The 23,155-nt window shown below is 33.9% G+C and overlaps 2 protein-coding genes across 4 annotated transcripts; both read left to right on the forward strand.

The window, feature by feature from the left end:
• On the forward strand, positions 1 to 4,566 carry LOC123704368. Its single transcript, XM_045652721.1, has 5 exons — positions 1 to 199; positions 2,818 to 2,898; positions 3,174 to 3,272; positions 3,825 to 3,901; positions 4,218 to 4,566. Exons 1-5 carry the CDS (start codon positions 157 to 159, stop codon positions 4,551 to 4,553), a joined length of 636 nt encoding a protein of 211 aa, XP_045508677.1. The 5' UTR covers positions 1 to 156; the 3' UTR covers positions 4,554 to 4,566.
• Positions 4,567 to 7,109: 2,543 nt separating this feature from the next.
• LOC123704296 lies at positions 7,110 to 12,257 on the forward strand. 3 transcript variants are annotated; one of them, XM_045652610.1, is made up of 2 exons: positions 7,110 to 8,325; positions 11,929 to 12,257. In XM_045652610.1, exons 1-2 carry the CDS (start codon positions 7,353 to 7,355, stop codon positions 11,934 to 11,936), a joined length of 981 nt encoding a protein of 326 aa, XP_045508566.1. In that variant the 5' UTR covers positions 7,110 to 7,352; the 3' UTR covers positions 11,937 to 12,257. The 3 variants fall into 3 exon arrangements, 2 of the variants coding, with proteins under 2 accessions (XP_045508566.1, XP_045508567.1); XR_006753109.1 differs by lacking the exon at positions 7,110 to 8,325 and adding an exon at positions 10,834 to 11,834; XM_045652611.1 differs by lacking the exon at positions 7,110 to 8,325 and adding an exon at positions 10,834 to 11,641.
• Positions 12,258 to 23,155: the final 10,898 nt, after the last annotated feature.

Raw genomic sequence — 23,155 nt, forward strand, 5'->3', positions numbered from 1 at the left:
TGTATTCATGTGTCTGTTGTCAGTTTGGCGGCAAAACTCAGCTGTGACAGATTACATTTTTAATTTATTTTTTTTTAAATCCCTTCATTGTGTTGTGACAATGGCTCGGCGCTAATTTAATTGATTTATTGCCATATTAGTGTTACGAAATAAAATATGGAAATCCGCGCGATACTTTCCTTGTTCCTACTTTCATTCGGTGAGTTTTACTATTGTCAACACAACATGTGATTATTGTTTAACCAATTGAAAACTTTTTCCGCGTAAATTACGATGGATAATTATTAGCTTTACTTTTATAATTATTTCTCATTATTTGTTGTTATGTATGTTGTCAATTCACTGCTGAAATTATTATTTTAAAAAAATGGGATTTTGAAGGCAACAAACATTTATATTTTTTTTTATAAAATAAACCTAGGTAAATTAAATTATTATATTTTATCGTCAATAATTATTATTACCAGATTTAATATTTTTCTTTATGTTGAATAAAATATGTATTAATTATCTATGATTATCATCACTAATTATAAAATTATGTGATCAAAATAAAATTTAGAGTTGCGCAAGACTTAGCACGGTGTAAGAGGTCGGTTATGCAATGTTTAGCGCGGTCAAAGTCGTGATGGGTGATCTTTGACTTTATTTCGTAAATAGGAACGTAACGTAAATATTTTTATGGCGTAACGTTATTTCATTGATAAAATATTTTTTTTATTCATTTTATTAGTTCTATAATATTTTGGAATAATAATTTCAATTTTTATGTTTTTATAATATTTTTATTCAGGGTTTATATACTTGAAACGTTATATTCTGTTTCTTTATTTTTTATAGTAACAGGAGCTTTTCATATTTCAATAAAAGCCCTAAAATTTATTTGATATTTCATACATTTCACATTTATCAATTTTATGATTTTTAATAACTAGCTTTCCGCCCGCGGCCGCCGTCGCGTTTTCAAAGAAAAACCCGCATATTTCCCGTTCCCGTGGGATCCGGGATAAAACCTATCCTATGTGTTAATCCAAGTTACCCTCTATAATATGTGTGGTAAATTTCATTGTAATCGGTTCAGTAGTATTTACGTGAAAGAGTAACAAACACACATACACATCCTCACAAACTTTCGCATTTATAATATTAGTAGGTAGGATAGGATAGGAATTAGGATAGGTGTATGTAAGTATTTACTATGATATGTATGATTTTATGAATAGAGATCGCTATCTACGTAATAATAATCTGAAGGATATTTGAATAAATAATTACCTACCATTCACTTTAATACGCCTTTCTGTGTTTCTGATATTTTACAAGTAATTTGTTTTTGTCCTCATTATAATACATAATTTATTTCCTCATTTTTTGTCATTAATCAGAATAATAAATAAGGTCACATAATATAATTTATGCAAGGATTTTTGGAACATGTTATGTAGGTTAATATTTTATTGTAGGTACTAGGATACATTAAAAGACTTAAATAACATTTATCGACCTATACAATATACAATATACATAGACCCACCGATAGACACAATTTCATACAAATCAGTTAAGCCGTTTCGGAGTATTTTGGTTAGGTACAAACATTGTGAACACAAGTAGGTAAAATATAATATGAATCCTATCCTACTAATATTTGTGAGGGTGGATGTGTGTGTGTATGTTTGTTACTCTTTCACGCAAATACAACTGAACCGATTACAATGAAATTTAGCGAAGCCGCGGAATAAATTTACCAATAAAGAACTGATGAACATTATATGAACTCTTTTCCAAAAAAAAAAAACGACTGTGATGTAATTGTAGATCATTATAATTATATGAAACTACCTAGCTGCGCTCCGCGGTCTCAACCGCATTGCTCCGCTCCTGTTGGTCTGAGCGTGATGGTATACAGCATATAAGCCTTGCTCGATAAATGGACTATCTATAATCTAACACCGAAATAATTTTTCAAATCGGACCAGTAGTTCCTGAGATTAGCGCGTTCAAACAAACAAACTCTTCAGCTTTATAATATTATCTATATTATCTATAGATTTATATGCAACAAGTGAATGTTATAATAAATATGACTGATATTAAATATGTAATTAAGCATGATGCAATTTCAAGTTTCTAATATTATTTTTTTTGGGTGTGCGTTGATCTGTTATTCTGCTTTCCTTTTAAGAGAAACTTCTTTAGATGAGTTAAGAGTAATAATTTTCCTTAATTATTAAAAATCTGATCAGATTTTAAAGTTAATATTTATGAGAGAAGTAAATAACACAACTTTCTATTATTGCCTAATAATAGAAATTATTATAATGATTATGTAGGTAATACTAGCTGTGCTCCGCGGTTTTACCCGCATTGCTCCGCTCCTATTGGTGTGATGTGATGATATAATAGCCCTATGGCTTTTCTCGATAAATAGACTGTCTAACAATGAAATAATTTTTCAAATCAAACCCAAAGTTCTTAAGATTAGCGAGTTCAAACAAACTCTTCAACTTTATAATATATCTATAGATTTTAGACGGTATAGTTAAGTAGGTACATCTATACTAATATTATAAAGCTGAAGAGTTTGTTTGTTTGAACGCGCTAATCTCAGGAACTACTGGTCCCATTTGAAAAATTCTTTCGGTGTAAGATAGCCCATTTATCGAGGAAGGTTTTAGGCTTTATATCATCACCCTAAGACCAACAGGAGCAGAGCAATGCGGGTGAAACCGCGTGGCACTGCTAGTATTATATAAATTTTACCAAACATTACATAATAAAATTATAGACTATTTGATTATTTCCTTATAATTCCAGGAAGCTGCTCCATCATCATACCTGAAGAGCTACCTTCGCTTCTGTCAGTGGCGTATTCCAATATACCACCTATAAAAAAAGGTTTGTATAAAATTATTAGGATATAGAATAAAATTAATATAATATATGCTGTAAATATTTCTGCAAACTTACACTAGATGGCGCTAGATATTTTGCAGTAAGCATATTTAATTTTGTGTAAAGTCTGCGTGATTTTCTTTATAATTTTGTGTACCTTCTTCGAGATTCGAGATTTTTAATTGATAAACAACGAGATATAGGTAGATAATATAGCTATTGTAATATTATAATTCATAGATAATATTAATAATTAATAACTCCGTTTTTATTTCCAGGAACGGATTCCCGCGTGGGTTTTGGCTTCGCTTTCGGTAACCATGCTGATTTTCAAGTCATGTTGGAGTTGGGACCACAAACTAATACCTTACCTTTGAGTGAGTTAACTAAAGTACATTTTAAAACTAAAACGTAATTTAAAAAAAATAAATTTAATATTTACTCTAACATATTTTCTTTATGTAGAGAAGTTTTGGTAATCTGTGATCTAGCTCGCAAGAGCAACTTTTGTCTCGTTCACTATTTAGTCTCTCCCATCAACTGTATGGGGAGTTGCGTCGCTACGTGCGCGCACTTTCTTACTAGCCCATACAGTTGATGGGAGAGACTAAATAGTGAACGAGACAAAAGTTGCTCTTGCGCGCTAGCTCAGTGTTAAAGTTGGCAAAATGAAATAAAGGTGAATCTATACGAATTTAACATAGGTCATAGGTATACTTGTAGAATAAATAAGAGAGCAATAATTAATTTATAAAGAAAAATATGTCAGATATCCCTTATCACTAAGGGTTATAAAAAAGTTTAAAATTAGTCAGCAACCACATTTAAAGTGGAAGAGATAGCGTTATTTTTATTTTTTTCGATCAATCCATATCTGACCAACCGTTGCGGTGTGAAAGATAAATAAACATACACATTTATTATTACAGCTGGCCAAGCATTTCCGACGAACTCGAAACGACAAGCTCCATATCCTGTGAAGAAAGTTAATAAGAATAAGGAAAAGGTAATTTTATTTATTTTTTTATTAGTATCAAATCATTAATTAAATATCTAGACTAATATTATAAAGCTGAAGTGTTTGTTTGTTTGAACGCGCTAATCTCTGAAACTATTGGTCCGATTTGAAAAAAATCTTTCGGTGTTAGATAGTTCATTTATCGAGGATAAATGAGCTATCCAACACCGAAAGAATTTTTCAGATTCGACCAGTAGTTCCTGAGATTAGCGCGTTCGACCAACCAAACACACAAATTTTTCTGCTTTATAATATTTCGCATAATATTAAGATTTTAGATAATAATATTATTTAAACATTACAGTTCCTACAAACAGACGCGGGCAAATATCTTCAGAACTGGGCGCAGCGTATGAAAAAACCAACACCAATACAAAAAGAACCACCAAATCTAGAAGAATCTATGGTAGAATTGGTAAAAAATGAAAATGGGGAATATGAAATACACCAACCGAACCCGAATATGCCCAAATTCGTGCTCGATAGCTTAAAGAAGTTATACGGAGAGAAGAAAGTAGAAGCTAAGAATAAAAGAGAAGAATCTAAGAAGAGAGAAGAATCGAATAAGATAGGAGAGAAGAGAAGCGAGGAAGAGGTAAAGAAGATTACAGAGGATTTATCGAATGTAGATTTAGATTAATAAATGGTAAAGGATATTGTGTTGTTTTATTTTGAGATGGTTATGGTTTAATCCCGACTACACTTATTATAGAAGCTTTCCGCCCGCGGCTGCACCCGCTTTATCTAAAACACAGAACAAGTCTAAAACCTAATAAATTATATACTAAAACCTTCCTCTTGAATCACTCCATCTAATAAAAAAAAGGCGTGTGGCACTCGGGGACTACCGCGGTAAAGCTATTGCATGCTATGCCTTCAAGCCAGACTTCCGTGCCTGTCGGAGTGGGGAGCGTGAGGTTTTTCGTTACGCAATTTCTGGATTCGGTCCCCGCGCTCAAGGCCCGCGATAGAAACTATGTAATAGCTTAAAAAACCACATCAAAATCTGCGTAGTTTTAAAGATTTAAGGATACATAGAGATATAGTTACGCACCTTACTTAGTTCAACCTTTTTATGTAAGATCGATTTCCTCGTAAAAATGGAACTGAAATTAGAATCTATATTCTATACATAGGTCAGAGGCTAGTTTGTTTAGAAAAACTGTCAATTTCGAATAAAATACCTACTTTTACAAAACACAAATATTCAAGCATGATCACACCAGTCATGAATTTCAGTAAAAATTAATTTGCACACCTAAATGTAGTTATTTTTAGCATGGAGTTCTGAGTACACTACTTATGGAGTTATGGATCGTAGTTAAAGTAAATTAAAATATTGTCTATTAGTTATATTGATTTGAAGCCGGAAAATAAAAAGTTAAAGGAATCGAGAATATCTTCATATAGGTATATAAAATTCTCGTGTCACAATGTTAGTCTGCATACTCCTACGAAACGGCTTGACCGATTCTCATGAAATTTTCTGTGCATATCGGGTAAGTCTGAGAATCGGCCAACATCTATTTTTCATATGTACCACGGGCAAAGCCGGGGCGGACCGCTAGTATGATATAAAAGTAACATATACAATACAAACCAATCTATGATAGCATAATAAACATCACGGAATATTTGCCTAGGTATATTCCAATTGGAATATAACACACACTAATAAACAATGCTGTAGTAATCAAGTTGTATTACTGTAGTAATTACTTCAGTATGTTAACTCAATACCAGATAGCAGCTAGGTACCACACGGGTTTAATTCATTTACGCTGAAAAACGTTTAATTTTTTTCCATCCCCATCTCAATTCTTAAACACCACGATTTCCCTAAAAACAACAATTTTCACCATAATTATATAGGTTGTACGCGACGAGACTCCACCCTTGCCAAAAATCCGCGGCAAAAACACCGCCGGGCGTGGCTTTCCCGCCAAAATACATTTGTTCTGTCAAAATTGACAGTTCATCTGTCATTCGCTCTAAAGAGTTTGGAACACGGTCGAGGTTGCGATGTACGGAGGTTTTATATGTGGCAAATAATTTTGTACACAGACCGGTTGCGACCAATTGTTGGTAATTAGAGATATTTTGTTCCTGAGGTGGTATGTCATCTTTTTCGACTTGCAGTTTCTTTCGGTTACAGTTATTCGAAGGATGCGGAGCGTTGTTGAATGGAGAAGGTAATTTGTATTTTTATTTTTGTAATGGCGATTTTTATGGTCGGTTTAGCATAGCTTCGTGGTTTGAATATTTGTTGATACATTATTTTTCTTTGTTATTTAAAAGTATTGTGCACATATTACTTATCTTTATATAATTAATGGACTATTAGTTACTTGATAATTGACTTGAATAAAGGTATTTTCTATTAACTTTTGTTATTACATATTTGTTTCCTTACTTCATTAAAAGTAGTGTGAGAAAACCACCATTGTTAAAATATAACTTAGAACGAGCTTATTAGAGAAAATATAAGTAGGAGTATACGTATAGTAGGCCGTATTAAGTACAATAATATAGGGATATATCCTTCATTTTTGTACTGGTTAATAGGAATGGTTGTTATTTACTGAATGATGTCAGAACGGCTGAACGGATTTGGTTAAAATCGGAGCAGAGTTCGTTAGAAAAACTAAGCTAGCACATTGCAACATAATACATAGATATCTATTATCTTTCATTCTTCTGTTTCCTTCTTGAGCACTTATAAATTATCCAAGTACCTAATATTTCCTTAATAGTTTATCTTATTCTATGCGTGATATGTGATATTCAATAATCGTAATATCAATTACTTAATGTTATCAAATTCACAGAAAATAGTCAAATAAGCATATTATAAATAAATATTAATACCACATCCAACTTTCCAACATCCACGCACCAGTTATGACGTTTGAGCGAGACGAAAATTTTTCAGATAGTTTTTCGTATATGGCAAGAAATGATTTTTTTGCGGTGGCAATTTTAAATGCGTTTTTTCGTCAGTGCCCTGTTGGACCCGGCGTAGGAATGTCGTCCGCGGTGGCCGTATTAAGTATTATTATGTACATCATTATGGTTCATTTTTAAAGTACGTAATTAAAATTTTTCGAAGCTGGAAGCTGGATATCCTTTGTGTTTGATACAGATTTCTGATGCTGTAGTGGTACTGTGTCGATATGTACCATAATTTATATGTCGGCGTGAAAAGGAATTGGCAAAGTACGCGATGTGACACTTGATGGAGCTAGTGTCGCGTACCGACGGAACGCCGGGGCCGAAGAAGAGGCGCGAAAAAGAACTGTCACTTGTCGTGACTTGTCAGTGGTCTCTTTGTTCGGGAACAATTAGTTTTTCCCTCGGCGGATCGTTTTTGCCCTTTGCCCTTTTGTGTTTATTTAAATTATAGTTTGTAAAGGAATTGCTAATAAAAGTTATAAGAATTATGAATCTTAATCATTCTGATCTCGGCCAACCTCCGACATCAGAAGTGGGATCGGATCCCCACAGCAACATTGGTACTGGAATATCAAGTCAGCAGCAGTCGCAACCAATTTCAAGTGATATGGAAGCTTTCTTGCGAGTGATGCGTGGATTGGTTAATGGCGGAGTGCAAAATCAAACGACGCTCATGAAATACGATCCCGATGACCCCGAAGCGGATATCGAGAGTTGGTGTAGAATAAATGAGGTGTTGGTAAAACATAAGGATACTAAAGGTACCGACCTACTATTAAGTCTGACGCAAGCACTCCGTGGCCGAGCTGCTACTTGCCTTGCAAAAATGAATCCCGATTGTATAACATGGGAAAATGTAAAAGAACATTTAATTGCTAGGTTTTCAAAACCTTTGCTCATGCAAGATTACTTTGAACGTGTTATAACATTCAAAATGAATGACAAAGAGACGGCTGCAGATGCTTGTATGCGCCTTTGGCATCTTATTGAGTCAATACCCGATGCAACTATGAACAACGAGGTTATAACAGGGTTTTGTATCGCTATATTATCTCGTCTAGATAATAATATAAAGAAGGAGTTAAATTCTAATAATATAAATAATAAAACTGAATTATGTCGGGCACTGCGGGGTGTATCATTGAAAAGACAAGTTGATGATGCGAACACAGCCACTGAAAATAAACGCCCACGCTATATAACCAATCGCAATGCAAGTTTTGTTGGTTATTGCCATCGTTGTGGAGAACAGGGGCATAAATCCTTTAATTGTAATAAATTTCAAAGTTCACAGACATTGAAGCCTCGTTCTGAAGAAAAACGTCTTGTCACTTGCTATTCCTGTGGATTGCCTGGTCATGTAGCAAATGCCTGCCCTGCTAAAAATTCATCCTTGGTGACAACAAAAGAAGTCAAGCTGTGTGGCAAGCGGGCGGTAACTGGTGAGCTGCAAGTTGCGGGTATGATTATTCATTTTCTATTTGATTCTGGGTCTGAATGTTCACTCATTAAAGAAGGGCTTGCAAAACTTGTAGATGGTATTAAATTTAATGAATTAGTTTCTTTAATAGGCATTGGGAATACAAATATTATATGTAGGGAACAAATTAAATGCAAGGTAAACATACATAGTGCTAACTATGAGATTCTTTTTCATATTGTAGATGATAAATATTTAACTGAACCAATTATCTTGGGCCGTGATATTATTAACATGGGTGTCCAGGTAGAAATCAATTCAGAGGGTGTCACTATTTTAAAATCTAAATCGTTACAGTTATGTACAAAAGCTTGTCAATCAAATATTATCATGACTCAAATAGATACAGATTTAGTCGGTACTAATAAAGAACGCCTATATGCTATACTAAGTAAATTCGCTGATAGTTTCGTTGAAGGTACGCCGACGATACGAGCTAAAACGGTTGAAATGAAAATAGAATTAATTGATCCGAATAAAACTGTTCAAAGACGTCCCTATAGGTTATCGCCGTCTGAAAGAGATATAGTGAAGGAAAAAATCTCTGAATTATTGGAAGCTGGAGTAATTCGTGAGAGTAACTCCCCGTTTGCTAGTCCGATATTACTTGTAAAAAAGAAGGATGGTGGAAATCGAATGGTAGTAGATTACCGGGAATTAAATGCAAATACTCGCGCAGATAATTATCCTCTTCCTCGTATTAGTGACCAGATTGATAGACTATATGGCGCGAATTTCTTCACTTCTCTTGATATGACTTCTAGTTTTCATTCTATAAGCATAGAACCGCTGTCAGTTGAGCGTACAGCGTTTGTTACACCAGATGGTCAGTTTGAATATCTGGCCATGCCCTTTGGCTTAAAAAATGCACCATCGGTATTTCAGCGAGGTATTCAAGCTGCACTGAGAAACTGTACCTATGCTCAAGTGTACATCGATGACGTCTTAATACCCTCTGTCACTTTAGAACAAGGTTTCGAACGGTTACATGAGATATTAAATGCGCTGACCAGTAACGGTTTCTCTTTAAATATGAAAAAATGTAAATTTTTAAAATCACAAGTTACCTATCTAGGTTATGTAATAAAAGCTGGGGAAATAAGACCTAATCCCAATAAAATTCAAGCTCTTGTAGAGATACCGGCTCCTCAAAATGTTAGTCAAGTACGTCAATTTATTGGATTAGCATCATACTTTCGGCAATTTATTCCTAATTTCTCATCTTTAATAGCGCCTCTATATTCACTGTTGCAAATCAAAGGTGATATTAAGTGGACTGAGGAACACAGTGCCATTCACCAGCGTGTTGTTGACATATTAACTTCAGAGCCTGTACTAGTTATATTTGATCCCGACAAAGATATTGAACTTCATACTGACGCAAGTTCATTAGGTTACGGTGCAATTCTTATTCAGCGATCCAATAAAGTACCACACGTCATTGCGTATTTTAGCCGACGTACATCAGAAGCTGAATCACGCTACCATTCGTACGAGCTGGAAACATTAGCCGTCGTTCGGGCTGTAGAACATTTTCGCCACTATTTATACGGTCGCCATTTTACAGTTCGAACGGATTGCAACGCTTTAAAATCCTCTTCGACCAAACGCGATTTAACTCCGCGCGTGCATAGGTGGTGGGCCATATTGCAGGGTTACGACTTTAAAATCGAGTACAAAGAAGGTAGGTTTATGTCGCACGCCGATTTTTTGTCAAGAAATCCTTTGCCTGACTGCGACGTGCATGAAAACGCAACAATTAATGTCCATAATAGAAAGAACGTTAAAATATTGAATCTGCAAAAGGAGTGGATAGTGGTAGAACAACAACGAGATCATGAAATATCTCAAATTATGTCAAAATGGCGGACTGGAGATCTACCAAATGATCTAGCTGGATCATACGATATTCGTAAAGGTATACTGTACCGCAAGATTCAACGTAATAAGCAAAACTTATGGTTACCTATTGTGCCTAGGTCTTTAGCTTGGTCGTTAATAAGCCATGTTCATTCGGAAATTAAGCACCTAGGATTCGATAAAACGCTCGAAAAATTGTACGATTCATATTGGTTTCCTGGTATGAATAAAGCGGTTAAAAGGTTTGTTGATTCGTGTTTGGTCTGCAAAGCGTGTAAAAACACTTCCGGTTCTCCTCAGATAAGATTGCATCCTATACCCAAAGTCTCTTGCCCCTGGCATACTATCCATATTGATATAAGCGGTAAACTTAGTGGTAAAAGTCAGAGAAAAGAATACGTGACGGTTATTATAGATGCATTTACAAAGTATGTTCTTTTACGACACACTCTGCGCTTGGACGCTAACTGTGCTGTCGAAAGTTTAAGACAAGCCATACATTTGTTCGGTGTGCCCAAACGTGTGGTCGCTGACCAAGGCCGTTGCTTTATTAGCTCTGAGTTTAAACAAATTTGCTCTGAAAATAATATTGAGTTACATTTTATTGCTGTTGGTGCAAGTAGAGCAAACGGCCAGGTTGAGCGTGTTATGCAAACATTAAAAAAACATGTTAACTGTTGTGGAAAACAGCACAGATAGTGTTTGGCGAGATGAATTAGGTGATATTCAATTAGTAATGAACACAACAAGATGTAGAGTGACGGGGTATACGCCCACGGAATTGATGTTCGGTACGAAGGCTCTAACTCCTGGTTTATCCAAAATTTCTTGCGATAATGATGATAGTCGGTTGAATCTTGATGAAATTCGGGAAAACGCCTGTAAAAGTATAGAAGCAGTAGCGAATCATGATAAAGAACGCTTCGATAAAACTAAAGCACGTATCAAACATTTTAAACAAGGTGATTTCGTATTTTTGAAAAATAGTGAACGAAACCAAACAAAATTAGATCGTAAATTTCGGGGACCCTTTAAAATCATTAGTATTTTAGAAAATGACCGTTATGAATTGCAACATGTAGATGGCTCTAAGAGAATTTATAAATACCCCCATGAAAGCTTGCGTGAAGTTCCCAGAGGAAGGGCAGGCTTAACCGAATTAGCGGAAGCGCTTTGTGAACAGGCTCTTAATGAAGATACCGTGTCGGCGACTAATGATAATGCGGACAGTGTTCGAATTGATGATTCAGCAGTTAGTGACGTTGTTGTGAATCAATCAATAAGCAAGGACGATAAAATTGATGATGATGATACTGTATCCCTATATAGAATTTGCGATGAGTATAGCGACGGTGAAGGTTCGACAGCTACTCGTTTAGCTGATCAAATTGATGATGATGATTTGGTTAATGTGTGGAGAATATGTGATGATCAAGGTAATTTGCTACAGTAGTTTCTAAAGTTGGAAGCTAGCTGGGCATAGAGTAATGGGAGAGTTATTACAGCGATAGCCAGTAGTCTCGTGTTCGGGACTAGCTGGATGTATCGGTTTCAATGATACTTAATGACTTATCGAGCTGCAGTATTCTCATGAGTAACTGCAATCTTCTACAGTGCCTCATACCATAGGTATGATGGCTTTAAGAGGTTTCGCAGGAATTGAATGGGTGCTGCTGAGGTATTCCTTAATGAGAGTGTTTTCCTAATATGTGGTCCTTTTCAGATGAGTAACGACTAGGCATATGCTGGACTCGGACGTAAGATGATTAACGCCCGAGGCCGGGCGTCTGTCAGGAAGGCCGTGTCGGCGTGAAAAGGAATTGGCAAAGTACGCGATGTGACACTTGATGGAGCTAGTGTCGCGTACCGACGGAACGCCGGGGCCGAAGAAGAGGCGCGAAAAAGAACTGTCACTTGTCGTGACTTGTCAGTGGTCTCTTTGTTCGGGAACAATTAGTTTTTCCCTCGGCGGATCGTTTTTGCCCTTTGCCCTTTTGTGTTTATTTAAATTATAGTTTGTAAAGGAATTGCTAATAAAAGTTATAAGAATTATGAATCTTAATCATTCTGATCTCGGCCAACCTCCGACATATATATTAACTAGCGCTAACCCTGGCTTCACTTACCTGTGATAAATAAGAACGTGTGTGCCGAGCACACGTGTCAGAAGTGAAACTTCTTTGGCAAGATTCAAAGAAACCAAAATCGTCGCTTTACTCCATAATGTGACGGTATTGCCATGATGCGACGTGTACAAATTTCACATCAATAATAATTAATACCATATTACAAAAATAATGAATAATTTTATTTTCAGAAGTAAATAACTTACAATATAACAAAAGACAGGTGTAAATGAAAAATTGCAATTTTTACAACCGCGGGAAATAAATCAAATTTGACATAAATTAATGATTATACCGCCATCTTTAGTTAATGAATCATGTTTGAGAGGTTTTCGAATACATGTACCTATATTGTATTTTATTTATGACTAAGCACTTACCCTGGCTTTAACTGTATTGAGTTAAAAATTCAAAGTCAATTATATCTAGTGAAACTTCTTTAGGCGCGTTGAGAGTAAAATTTCAAGGTCGCGTCATGGCAATACCGTCACGTCATGGAGTAAGACGACGATTTTGGTATCTTTGAATCTTGCCAAAAAAGTTTCACTTCTGATAGGTGTGCTCGGCACACACGCTCTTTTCTATAAAATTTCATATATAAATTAGTGAAAAAATTAATGTTTTATTTTAATTTTACTTTTCTTTAGTGTTAAATGCTGTTTTAAATTATTACAATATGTCGGCGATACAAAATTATCAAAAGCTAAAAAATACAAGAAAATCCTTTTAAGCTAACTGCGAAATTAATTAGATTTTAAACGCCTTAATTCTGTTTGTAAGAGATATCCCTTTCTTTAATTTTATGTTGATTATCTTTTATTATATATGTTGTTGGGTGACAATGTTTTTTGGTCAATATTGGATATGACATACGGCTTTTTCTTCGTTAATATATTATGTGATATGGTTTCTATTTCACTCTATTCATATAATTATTAGTTTTACAAGTTATTTTATTACCTACATATGTACATTCAAAATATTCAGTTTTGTTATTTCTATTGATTTTTAAAATCATATACCTATTGATCACTGTCCACTTGGATTTTTATTTTCCTCACTTATAGAATATAGAGAAAAATCTTAGTACCATAACACCGCTAACAAGCTTAAAAATTAAAATAATGTTATGTAAAATAGTTTAAATTCTGAATTTTTGTTCGCATACCTACTTAGGTACCTATTAATATGCTCACTGAATAAAAATTATATTAATTAAGAAAAGTATCTTTCGTTATCTGAAATTTTTCATTTGTCCTTAAAAAACTAAAAGTGCGGTCATTCGCATTCGTATTTAGATAATTAATAAGTTAATATCTTACAAATTTTTTATTAGGATATCATCTCATAAACTTTTTTAACAAGATATCTACCAACTCTAAGTATAATATTATAAAATATATATTACTAGCTTTCCACCCGCGGCATCGACCGCGCAGTTAAAGAAAAACTCGCATAGATCCCGTTTCCGTGGGATTTCCGGGATAAAACCTATCCTATGTCCTTTCTCGGGTATCAAAATATCTCTATACAAAATTTCATGCAAATTGGTTCAGTAGTTAAGGCGTGATTGAGTAACAGACAGACAGACAGAGTTACTTTCGCATTTATAATATTAAGTATGGATTAATTATTAATTATTGGTAGCTGTACCTAGGTAATGGGTAAATATAAAAACTTCTTAACCAAAAACTTCATTCAAGTAGGTACATGAGTGAAAAAAGCATATTATATTATCTTTCTTCTTTAATATAAAAATGAATCGCAAAATGTGTTGGTAAGCTCATAACTCGAGAACGGCTGAACCAATTTCGATAATTCTTTTTTTTATTATATTCCTTGAAGTACGAGGTTGGTTCTTATGGAGAGAAAACATATACCACGGGCGAAGCCGGGGCGGACCGCTAGCTGTTAATAAAAAACGTTATTAAAACTTAGTCACTACATAAACATACAAAACTGATGTACCATTTTCTGATAACCCTAACACCAAACACAAAGTCACGGGCAATAGTTACCATACCTACAATTCCTACAAAATAAGATTCTCTAAAAATTATAATAAATTATACAAGTATACAAATAAATACGGTGCGTGGTCCGACATTTTTTTTGCTTCGACCTTCCCGTGTGCCCTGCCCCTGTAGTCTGTACAAATTAGTCGGTAATTACCGATAACTTATTTATAGACCCGTCTTCAGCAATGAAAATGATGTCGCTTAATACCTCTCCCCAATTTGATGGAAGCATACAATGGATACATATTTGTTTATAATTTTTATTCTTCACAAAACTTTCCTTTATGCGTCAAAATATTTATATAATAATAGCCTTGTAGCAATGCATTTTTATCTAAATTAATAACATCATTATTTCAATTCCGTAGATATATGAAAAATAAATAAAATATAGATTTCATGGATTTGGAAAATCATTTCTTTGCAACACATTCGAATATTGTCAAAACAAATTATTCTTTGACATTGTCAATCGTTATGATTCCGACGTTTGATCTCGACAAGATCTCGAAGGCCCTTCTCCCATTACGCTACCGGTATCCTACACGTCCGCGACTAAAGTATAGGTGGTCGTTTTTGCGTCGCGTTTCGCGCGTATCTCTTCGGAAGAAAGATAAAAAATTCATATCATCATGTTGTAGTTCTCGTGCGGCTATAAAAACTCTACAATTTACTTATGTTTCTTTCAATATATGGATGAATCCAGTACATCCTACTTTTACATCGTCACTGGAATCGCTCGACATAGCGTCCGTCTACAAAAACGAGGCACAATAATGATGAATTTAGTCATTTTTCAGTCGCTTAATACGCGAGCATCGGGCAGCGAGCAAATATCTAACTAGTATTCTAGTCGAGTATCGTATTCTAGAAGTATCGAAATGGGAGAAGGGCCTTACGGTTTGTGTGGATTTGTAGATACGGTTGATAATATCGGAAACATTATATATTATTATAATTTTATAATAAATAGAAGATATTTCACACTTCCGATGCTATATTATGATTTAACGCAATATTTTTTTCTCTTATTTAATGTTATTGCAATTAAAATAAAATAAACAAATAATGTTTTATTTTTAAGATGGTTTCAAAATCTTATTGAAAATGTTAAGAAGCCTCTTATATTATATTAAATAAATATTAAAATAGTGTACTGCTGTCTGCATTTATTCAGCCTAAATTATTGCATTCATATTCGATTAATTTCTTTTTGAACTTCTAGGATAATAAAATTATACAGATGAATACAAATAAAATTAAACGATCCAATTACGAAATAAATTTATTAGAAAATTTTAATTTAACAGTTTATAATAGCGTAGTTGAAAATTTGGCTCAAAACCATCATCCCTCACCAACATAATAATTCTAGTAACTTGTTCATCTGTAAAATATAAAATTTATAGATAAATATTTATATTTAACACATAAATAATATTAACCGTGAACCGCTAAATCAATTGCATTGCATCCTTTGCTTATTAACTGTAATAAAATATACAATGATGCACATAATATAATATAATAATACAAGCTAAAAATACAAGTGATACAAATTATCCGTTCCGTCCTTAGTTTTAGTTCCGTCAGTTTCTATGATGTCTTAAAGATTCGAATTGAGAGCTTTTGGAGCCCTATCTTGTAGAGCTTTTGGAGTCTTTTGATAAGAATTTTATTGCACTTCACAAATAACAAAATATTACTAAACTAAAACTAATAGCTTTAACTATATAAAAACATAACGCAGATTGATATTTTCTTGGGATATTTGTTATCCAATAGATTTATAGGACTTTTAAGAACATAATTAAAAATTATCCTCTTGAAAACACACAATTTATATTTATTTTGATAGAAATATTATTTTCATGATTGATGATTGATGTCAAATGTCAAAAGTAAATAAAGAGGTTGCCATACATGGAATTTTGGATTCCATGAATATGTAATTAATAGAACATTAATTAAACGATTGATATAAAAAATATCGAATTTGATTAAAATTAAATTAACTGCCATGTTTTTTTGTGCATAAAATTTGCTTTTTTTATATGCAATTGCAATTGTAATAATGCGAAAATTAATATAACTAATTTTAATTTACTATCTATTCCCTAAAACTAAGCTAAATTTCTTGGAAAAAGAACACTAAATTTTTTAGGTCTATACTATAGTTACTGATTGGTTACTGATAATCGTTAGTTACCGACCGATTTCGGTCGATATCGATGTCGATTAGTGTCGAGACTACGCCTACTGGAGTCATCAATAATAACTATTTGAGACGTTTATACGATACGACACGACATACGATATTTTTGTCGTAAGTAAAAGACAAGTTCTTGATTTCAATATTATACGTACAGTATTTTAGGGAAAATTAGCTCTTCCGATATAGCTAATTCAAATTTTTTAGTAATGTAAAATAACTCACTACATAAAACAGATTTTTGATTACATCGACACACCTCCCATACGGTCAAAGCCTTACTTCCCATTTAAATATCAAAAAACAGTATATCAACACCAGACTACACACCTCACGACTCAAAACCAACACGACACGACAAAATATCGCAGGTTATAAACGTCCGGAACTTTTAATGTCAAAATCGCTTAAACTCTGCAGTGACTTATGAGCGTCGGTGGCGGAATGTTTAAACTTAAAGGTTTTTATCTTCTTTATCTACAAAGGGTAGGCTTTGAATCACTGACGGGTTTTGAAGACATTTTTTAAACATATTTGGACATCAAATCATATCTATACTAATACTAGCTGCGTGGTTTTACCCGCGAAGCCACGGCAAAAGCAAGTAGTATCTATAGCTTCTATAATATTCTGATAAGTTAGTGAAGTCCCATGTCTCCTAGTGGGGTAAGGGGCAGATGCATTATACGTCTGTTTCACTGATCGATTTTCTTTAGGGACAAGTAGGTGATCAGCATTCTGTGTCCTACCAGATCGCGATATATTTTTTTTCATTGTCTCCACCGGGAATCGAACCCAGGACCCCTCGGTGCTACGCTCACGCGTCAACCACTGTACCAGGGAGGCGATCAATATTCTGATACCTGTATCAGTGCCAAGTATTTATCAACAGAATCCATCCTGTGTAACCAACATAAATTCTGACAAACTTTAAATTCTACATAGTATAAAAACAAAGTCGCTTTCTCCGTCCCTATGTCCCCATGCATGGGCGTAGCTAGCCATGGGCACAGGGTGGGGCAACAATAAAAAATAATATGTAACTAGCAACTATACCCGAGGTCTTATCCCGGTTTATTTTTAGGGCTTCGACCCTCAAAAAGAAAAAAACAAAATCCTTATAGATCACTTTGTCGTCCGTCTGTCTGTGTGTCTAAGACCTTTTTTCTCAGGAACGCGTGGCGGTATCAAGCTGAAATTAATAAACCAACACAATCAAAAGATACAGCCGTTTATGTTGAAATTTTCATCACTATATTTTATAGTTTAACTTTCTATGTATAAATACAAGAATATGATGTTTTAATTTCTTTTTACCAAAAAATATACTAAACATGTCTAAGAATAATTGTCTATGTAAATTGAAAATTAAACCATTTTAAATGGTAAATATAACGCAGTAAATAAAGCATTTAAACTCGCACTTCCGATCCAATTTCATTTTTGTTTTAGGTTAAGGGTCACTTATTGACCATAAAAACACAAAATGACAGATCCAGGTGGAGCTTTGCTCGCAATCTTTTAGGTTTTGGCCAATATCTCGAAAACTATCCACTTTAGGGCAAAAGTTACTGAGACTTTTTTTTTTGTAGAAAGTAAAATTTCGCATCTTTTATACTCTGTAAACATTTCTTGTATAAATTACTGTTTATGGTAACGGTGTAAGGTCTATTTAATGAACCGGTTTATCGTTTTTTGCTAATAACTCATAAAATATTGGATTAATCAATAAAATGCATCTAGCTATTTTTTAAGATCACTTTATTCTCTACAACTTTTGTTTGAAACATTTTTTTTAGTGCCCATATTTTTTGAGTCGTAGAACGTTTAGTGTAGAAATGCCGGCGCTCGGCGGGTGACGCGGCAGACCAAAAGATTTTTTACGGATGTAATGAAGGCGAAGAAGAGATTTCCAATGCATGCATGTGGATTTTCGCCGTTTCCGAAACGGAAAAAAAATTGATTTTTTTTTACAGAAAAATGAATTTTTTAGACATTTTTAAAAATATTCTCCTATCATTTTCTTTTTTTTTTATTCTTGCATCCGAATATAAATAATTACTCAATATTGTTTAGTTGTACGAAATATACATAGGTATACGAAACATACTTTGAAATTTTCTATTTTTCGACCGGTAATCCAACATCAAACGTTAAATAACTCAAAAAGTGTGGACATAAGAAAAAAAGTTTCAAATAAATTGATCTTAAAAAATGGATGGTTTGGAACTAGCCAAAAACAATAAACCAGTTCATTAAATAGGCCATAAATCGTACACGGTTAGTTTTACAAAAGTTTACACGGTATAAAAGATACGAAATTTTACTCTCTACAAAAAAGTCAAAATAACTTTTGCTTTAAAGTGGATAATTTCCGAGATATCGGCCAAAAACTTTTCTTTAAGATTGCGAGCGAAGCTCCAACTGGATCTGTCAGCATTTTGTGTTTTTATGGTCAATAAGTGACCCTTAACCTTAACTTCGTCTATTTTCATTTTGTTCATTTAGCTTACCATCAGGCAAGGCGTCGCGTCGGCTCATTTTCCTTCTTATATCATAAAAAAAACAAAAGTGAAATTTGATCGGAAATTTAGTGCGAATTTGGCAAAAAAAAACAGCTTTATTTAGTGGAGTAACAGTACTACCCGTCTTTCTACTCATGTGGTACTACACTACTTTTTCTGTCACGAAAATTTATAACACGTAAGAACCTAACATGGAAGCCCTATCTTCTTTTTTTCGTGCGTAATTCGACGAAATCCATCCAAAAATGTGTCCCTAACTTTAGCCGTTTGGGCGCTGATGGGCGTATGAAAATTTGTTAATCAGTCAATTTAGAGTTAAATAATTGCACAAAGGTATGTGACACACACAAACGAAAAACAAAAGGATTATGTTTGTGAATGTATGGGGTCAATCGTGCGCAAGCTTTTTGTTTAGATCGCATTTTTTTGAGTCGATTGACAAGTTTCGAGTGTGAATTTTTTTGCGGATATTAAGTTTTGTCAGTACCTAGATAATTATTTTTTTTTAGATTTGGTTAGGTACCTTCCAGGTGAGAGCCAGGGTGGGGCAGGCGCCCCACCCTGCCCCACCGTGGCTACGCCCATGTCCCCATGTATGCTTAAATCTTTAAAACTACGCAACGGATTTTGATGCGGTTTTTTTTAATAGATAGAGCGATTCAAGAGTTTTAGTATATACCTACCTAATTTATTAGGTTTTAGATACAGCGGGCGAAACCGCGGGCGGAAAGCTAGTAGTAAACGCCTACTTTTTACACGTAACACGCGAGTGAAACCGCGGTTTACAGTTATGGTAGCGTGAAAATGATTTCAAAGAATTTGTTTATATTAATACACATAAAAAGGAGATAAACATACTAATAAATTATTCGTATATTTCGCCTGTACGTGCGAAATCCTTGTAGCGCGGAGGGGGGCTGTTTTTATTTGATACAACTTTATCGGTTAGGGTTGGTGCACACTGGGTTTTATTAGATAAATAAATAAATATTTATTTTTGCAAATTACTTTCATTTGAATCTTTAATTTAAAAATGAATCGCAAAATGTGTTGTAAAGCGCGTAAGATATTTTGATACCCGAGAAAGAACATAGTAGAGTAGATATTTTACCCCGGGAAATAGGATAGGTTTTGTCCCGGATCTCCAACGGGAACGGGAACTATGCGGGTTTTTCTTTGACTGCGCGGGCGAAGCTGCGGGTGGAAAGCTAGTATCTTTATAATTATATTTAAAATATTTTTACACCCTAAATTGTTTTTTAAATCCACGATGAACTTACCTTAACCGCGTCAAGAATGCAAAAAGGCAGACGTTGCAGTCGTTTTATTTTTTAATATTATCATACGTGCTGTCAAAATGAATGCCTCATCTGAGTTATGGATATACTTACGAAGTTATTGTGTTATTTTTATTCCGTATCAATTAATTTCTACTGTGTATTTTGTAATGCCTGCAGCTAGCGCGCAAGAGCAACTTTTGTCTCCTTCACTATTTTGTCTCTCCCATCACCTCTATGGGCTAGGTAAGAAAGCGCGCGCACGTAGCGACGCAACTCCCCATAGAGTTGATGGGAGAGACAAAATAGTTGCGGAGACAAAAGTTGCTCTTGCGCGCTAGCTCTTGGTAGACACAAACATTTTTGACGAGCTAGTCGTCGTGAATCAGGGCTAACCAGGGGCCGTATTATGACATGATTTTAAAAGAGCAACTATGGAGTTTCCGTTTCTTCTCCATAGATACTGCTTTCCGAATCCGTGGTAAATGTTAAAAATATGAAATGACGATTCGAAAGTGCTTCTAGAAGTCTTATTGAATAAATAAATGTTTGAGTTTGACATCTTATTCTTATTTCCAGACAGTTTACGCCGTGAATTGAACTGACTGGCAAAAATCCTATTGTGCTCGCAATAACCAGCCATGGTTAATCTTTACCAATATTATAAAGCTGAAGAGTTTGTTTGCTTGTTTGAACGCGCTAATCTCAGGAACTACTGGTCCGATTTGAAAAATTATTTCGGTGTTAGATAGCCCATTTATCGAGGAATGCTATAGGCTTTATCATCACTCTGAGACCAATAGGAGCGGAGCCACGCGGGTGAAACCGCGAAGCGTATTGTATACAATCGTAAATAATCAAATGTTAGTAAAATTTTAAATAATTTTAACTAACTACCTATTTTTTGTGGGGTGTTTAGGCGGAACCATTTTATTTTCGTATTTTTTTTTAAATTAGATACACCAATGATGCAATTTATTATGTCAATCTCGAACTCGAACCCCCGACTTTTAAAAGTCAAAGTTAACCAATGTAATGCTGCATGCATTTTTATCCGCTATACATTTAAGACCGATCGTTCTATACCAAGAAATCAAAATGATCTTTCAAACATGATTTGCAATATTCTACTGATATTTAACCTTTGTATGTATATACATACATACAAATGTTTGTACGTAAAATTCCTACACATAAAATTGTTGAACTGATTCGGATGCAAATACGATTCGCAGATAGATTATTATCGTCTGCATACGAATAAATTACGTAGACTAGTACCTATGTATACTATGCTAATACATAGTAAGTTTAATGTTTAGAAACGCCAAAATTTTATTGTGCCACTGAGAGGATGTGAAAAATAGATACAATTTTATCGTAAAATAAAGAAGGAAAATTTTATTTGACCCACAAACAAAAAAATCATTTTTAACATGAAAATTTGCGTATCAAATATTATTATACGTCTTCCCGTCCATCTTCAAAAACTATACGAAGGTATTTACTAAATAATTACTCAGGTATTACATTTGCTACTTACCTACATTATTTTGCTGTGTTTTCGTAATAATTTAGTTCCGTGGTAAAATAAGAAAAAACATTTATTTCTCGAATTACGGTAAAAAAGTAAAACGTCAGTACCTACATAACATAACCGTGGAATTTCAAATTCGAACAAAAAACAATAACATGTCAACTCCGAGCGCACAGATAATCAATGTCGTTGTCAAACGTTCAAAAACATCAAAGGATTCGAACATCTAAATACATGAACAAAATGGTTCGCATTTGTCTCCCTGCGTGTGACGCGTTTCGAATAAAAAACATTTTCAAAAAAGAATAAAAAATTAGAATGTTTTGTTTCCTTTCGCCATGCATCCCTCTCTAACAGTATGGAAATGAAAGGGACGGATATATTTGCTTCCAGTCCGGTCATAAAGAATTTAAAAGCGATATTATACGTCGTTTTATTTTTTTTATAGTTGTAACTTGTAAGTATATGACGTCTGGGTGTCCCTTTGATAAAAATCTAGTTTTATTGAATAAAAAACAGGGAAAGATCTTATCTTAATCTCGTATAAAATGAATGATTTGACTTGGCTTTATTTATGTTAAACTTTGGGTAATTCTATTAGTTTAATTTTGAAGTTACGACGTTTGTTTAAATTCTTCATATTCATTTTTGAAGTTTTTGTAAGACTAGCTTAACCCGCGACATACATTATATTATAAGTCGAATAGAATTAATATGGAATACTTAGTTTCTGATATAAATTGTAATAAAAAAAACATTTCTATAATTCGCTTAGGTAGGTATAGCTTATTACTGAACCACATAATAAAAAAAATGTGTGCGTGTACACACGTACACGTGTACACACGTCAGAAGTGAAACTTCTTTATGGCCTTAATTTTCAAAAAAAAAAATACTATATACAACTTTACAGAAATACTACGTGGTAGGGATAAGAAAAAGATGGCGCGTAACGGAAAAATGTCACGCGTAACGAAAAAATGTTACACTAATTTTTTTTCCAACCCAGATAAAGAAGTTTCACTTCAAAATACAGATAAAATAAACCATATTTCCGACCGGCAACATTAAAAAAAAATAATTTACTTTAATGGCAATGTTTTTAACATGTTTATGTGCAATAATTAATTATAATGCGAATTTTTGGTTTTATTAGAGCCGTTTGTGTCGAGTTTCGGATAATTTTATGGTGTATTAAATTAAATTTTATTTGTATTACTTATTTAGGAAATATTTTATGTGTTTTAATAAGTTT

The sequence above is a fragment of the Colias croceus genome, chromosome 29 (genome assembly GCF_905220415.1).
Source record: "Colias croceus chromosome 29, ilColCroc2.1".
Classification (NCBI taxonomy): domain Eukaryota; kingdom Metazoa; phylum Arthropoda; class Insecta; order Lepidoptera; family Pieridae; genus Colias; species Colias croceus.

Excerpts from the sequence above, each read along its gene's own strand:
- LOC123704296 (XM_045652610.1), top strand. The coding sequence starts at position 7,353 with ATGAATCTTAATCATTCTGATCTCGGCCAACCTCCGACATCAGAAGTG.
- LOC123704368 (XM_045652721.1), top strand. The coding sequence starts at position 157 with ATGGAAATCCGCGCGATACTTTCCTTGTTCCTACTTTCATTCG. Across the intron at positions 200-2,817 it reads CTTGTTCCTACTTTCATTCG|GAAGCTGCTCCATCATCATA; the intron begins GTGAGTTTTACT and ends TTATAATTCCAG. Across the intron at positions 3,273-3,824 it reads AACTAATACCTTACCTTTGA|CTGGCCAAGCATTTCCGACG; the intron begins GTGAGTTAACTA and ends TTATTATTACAG.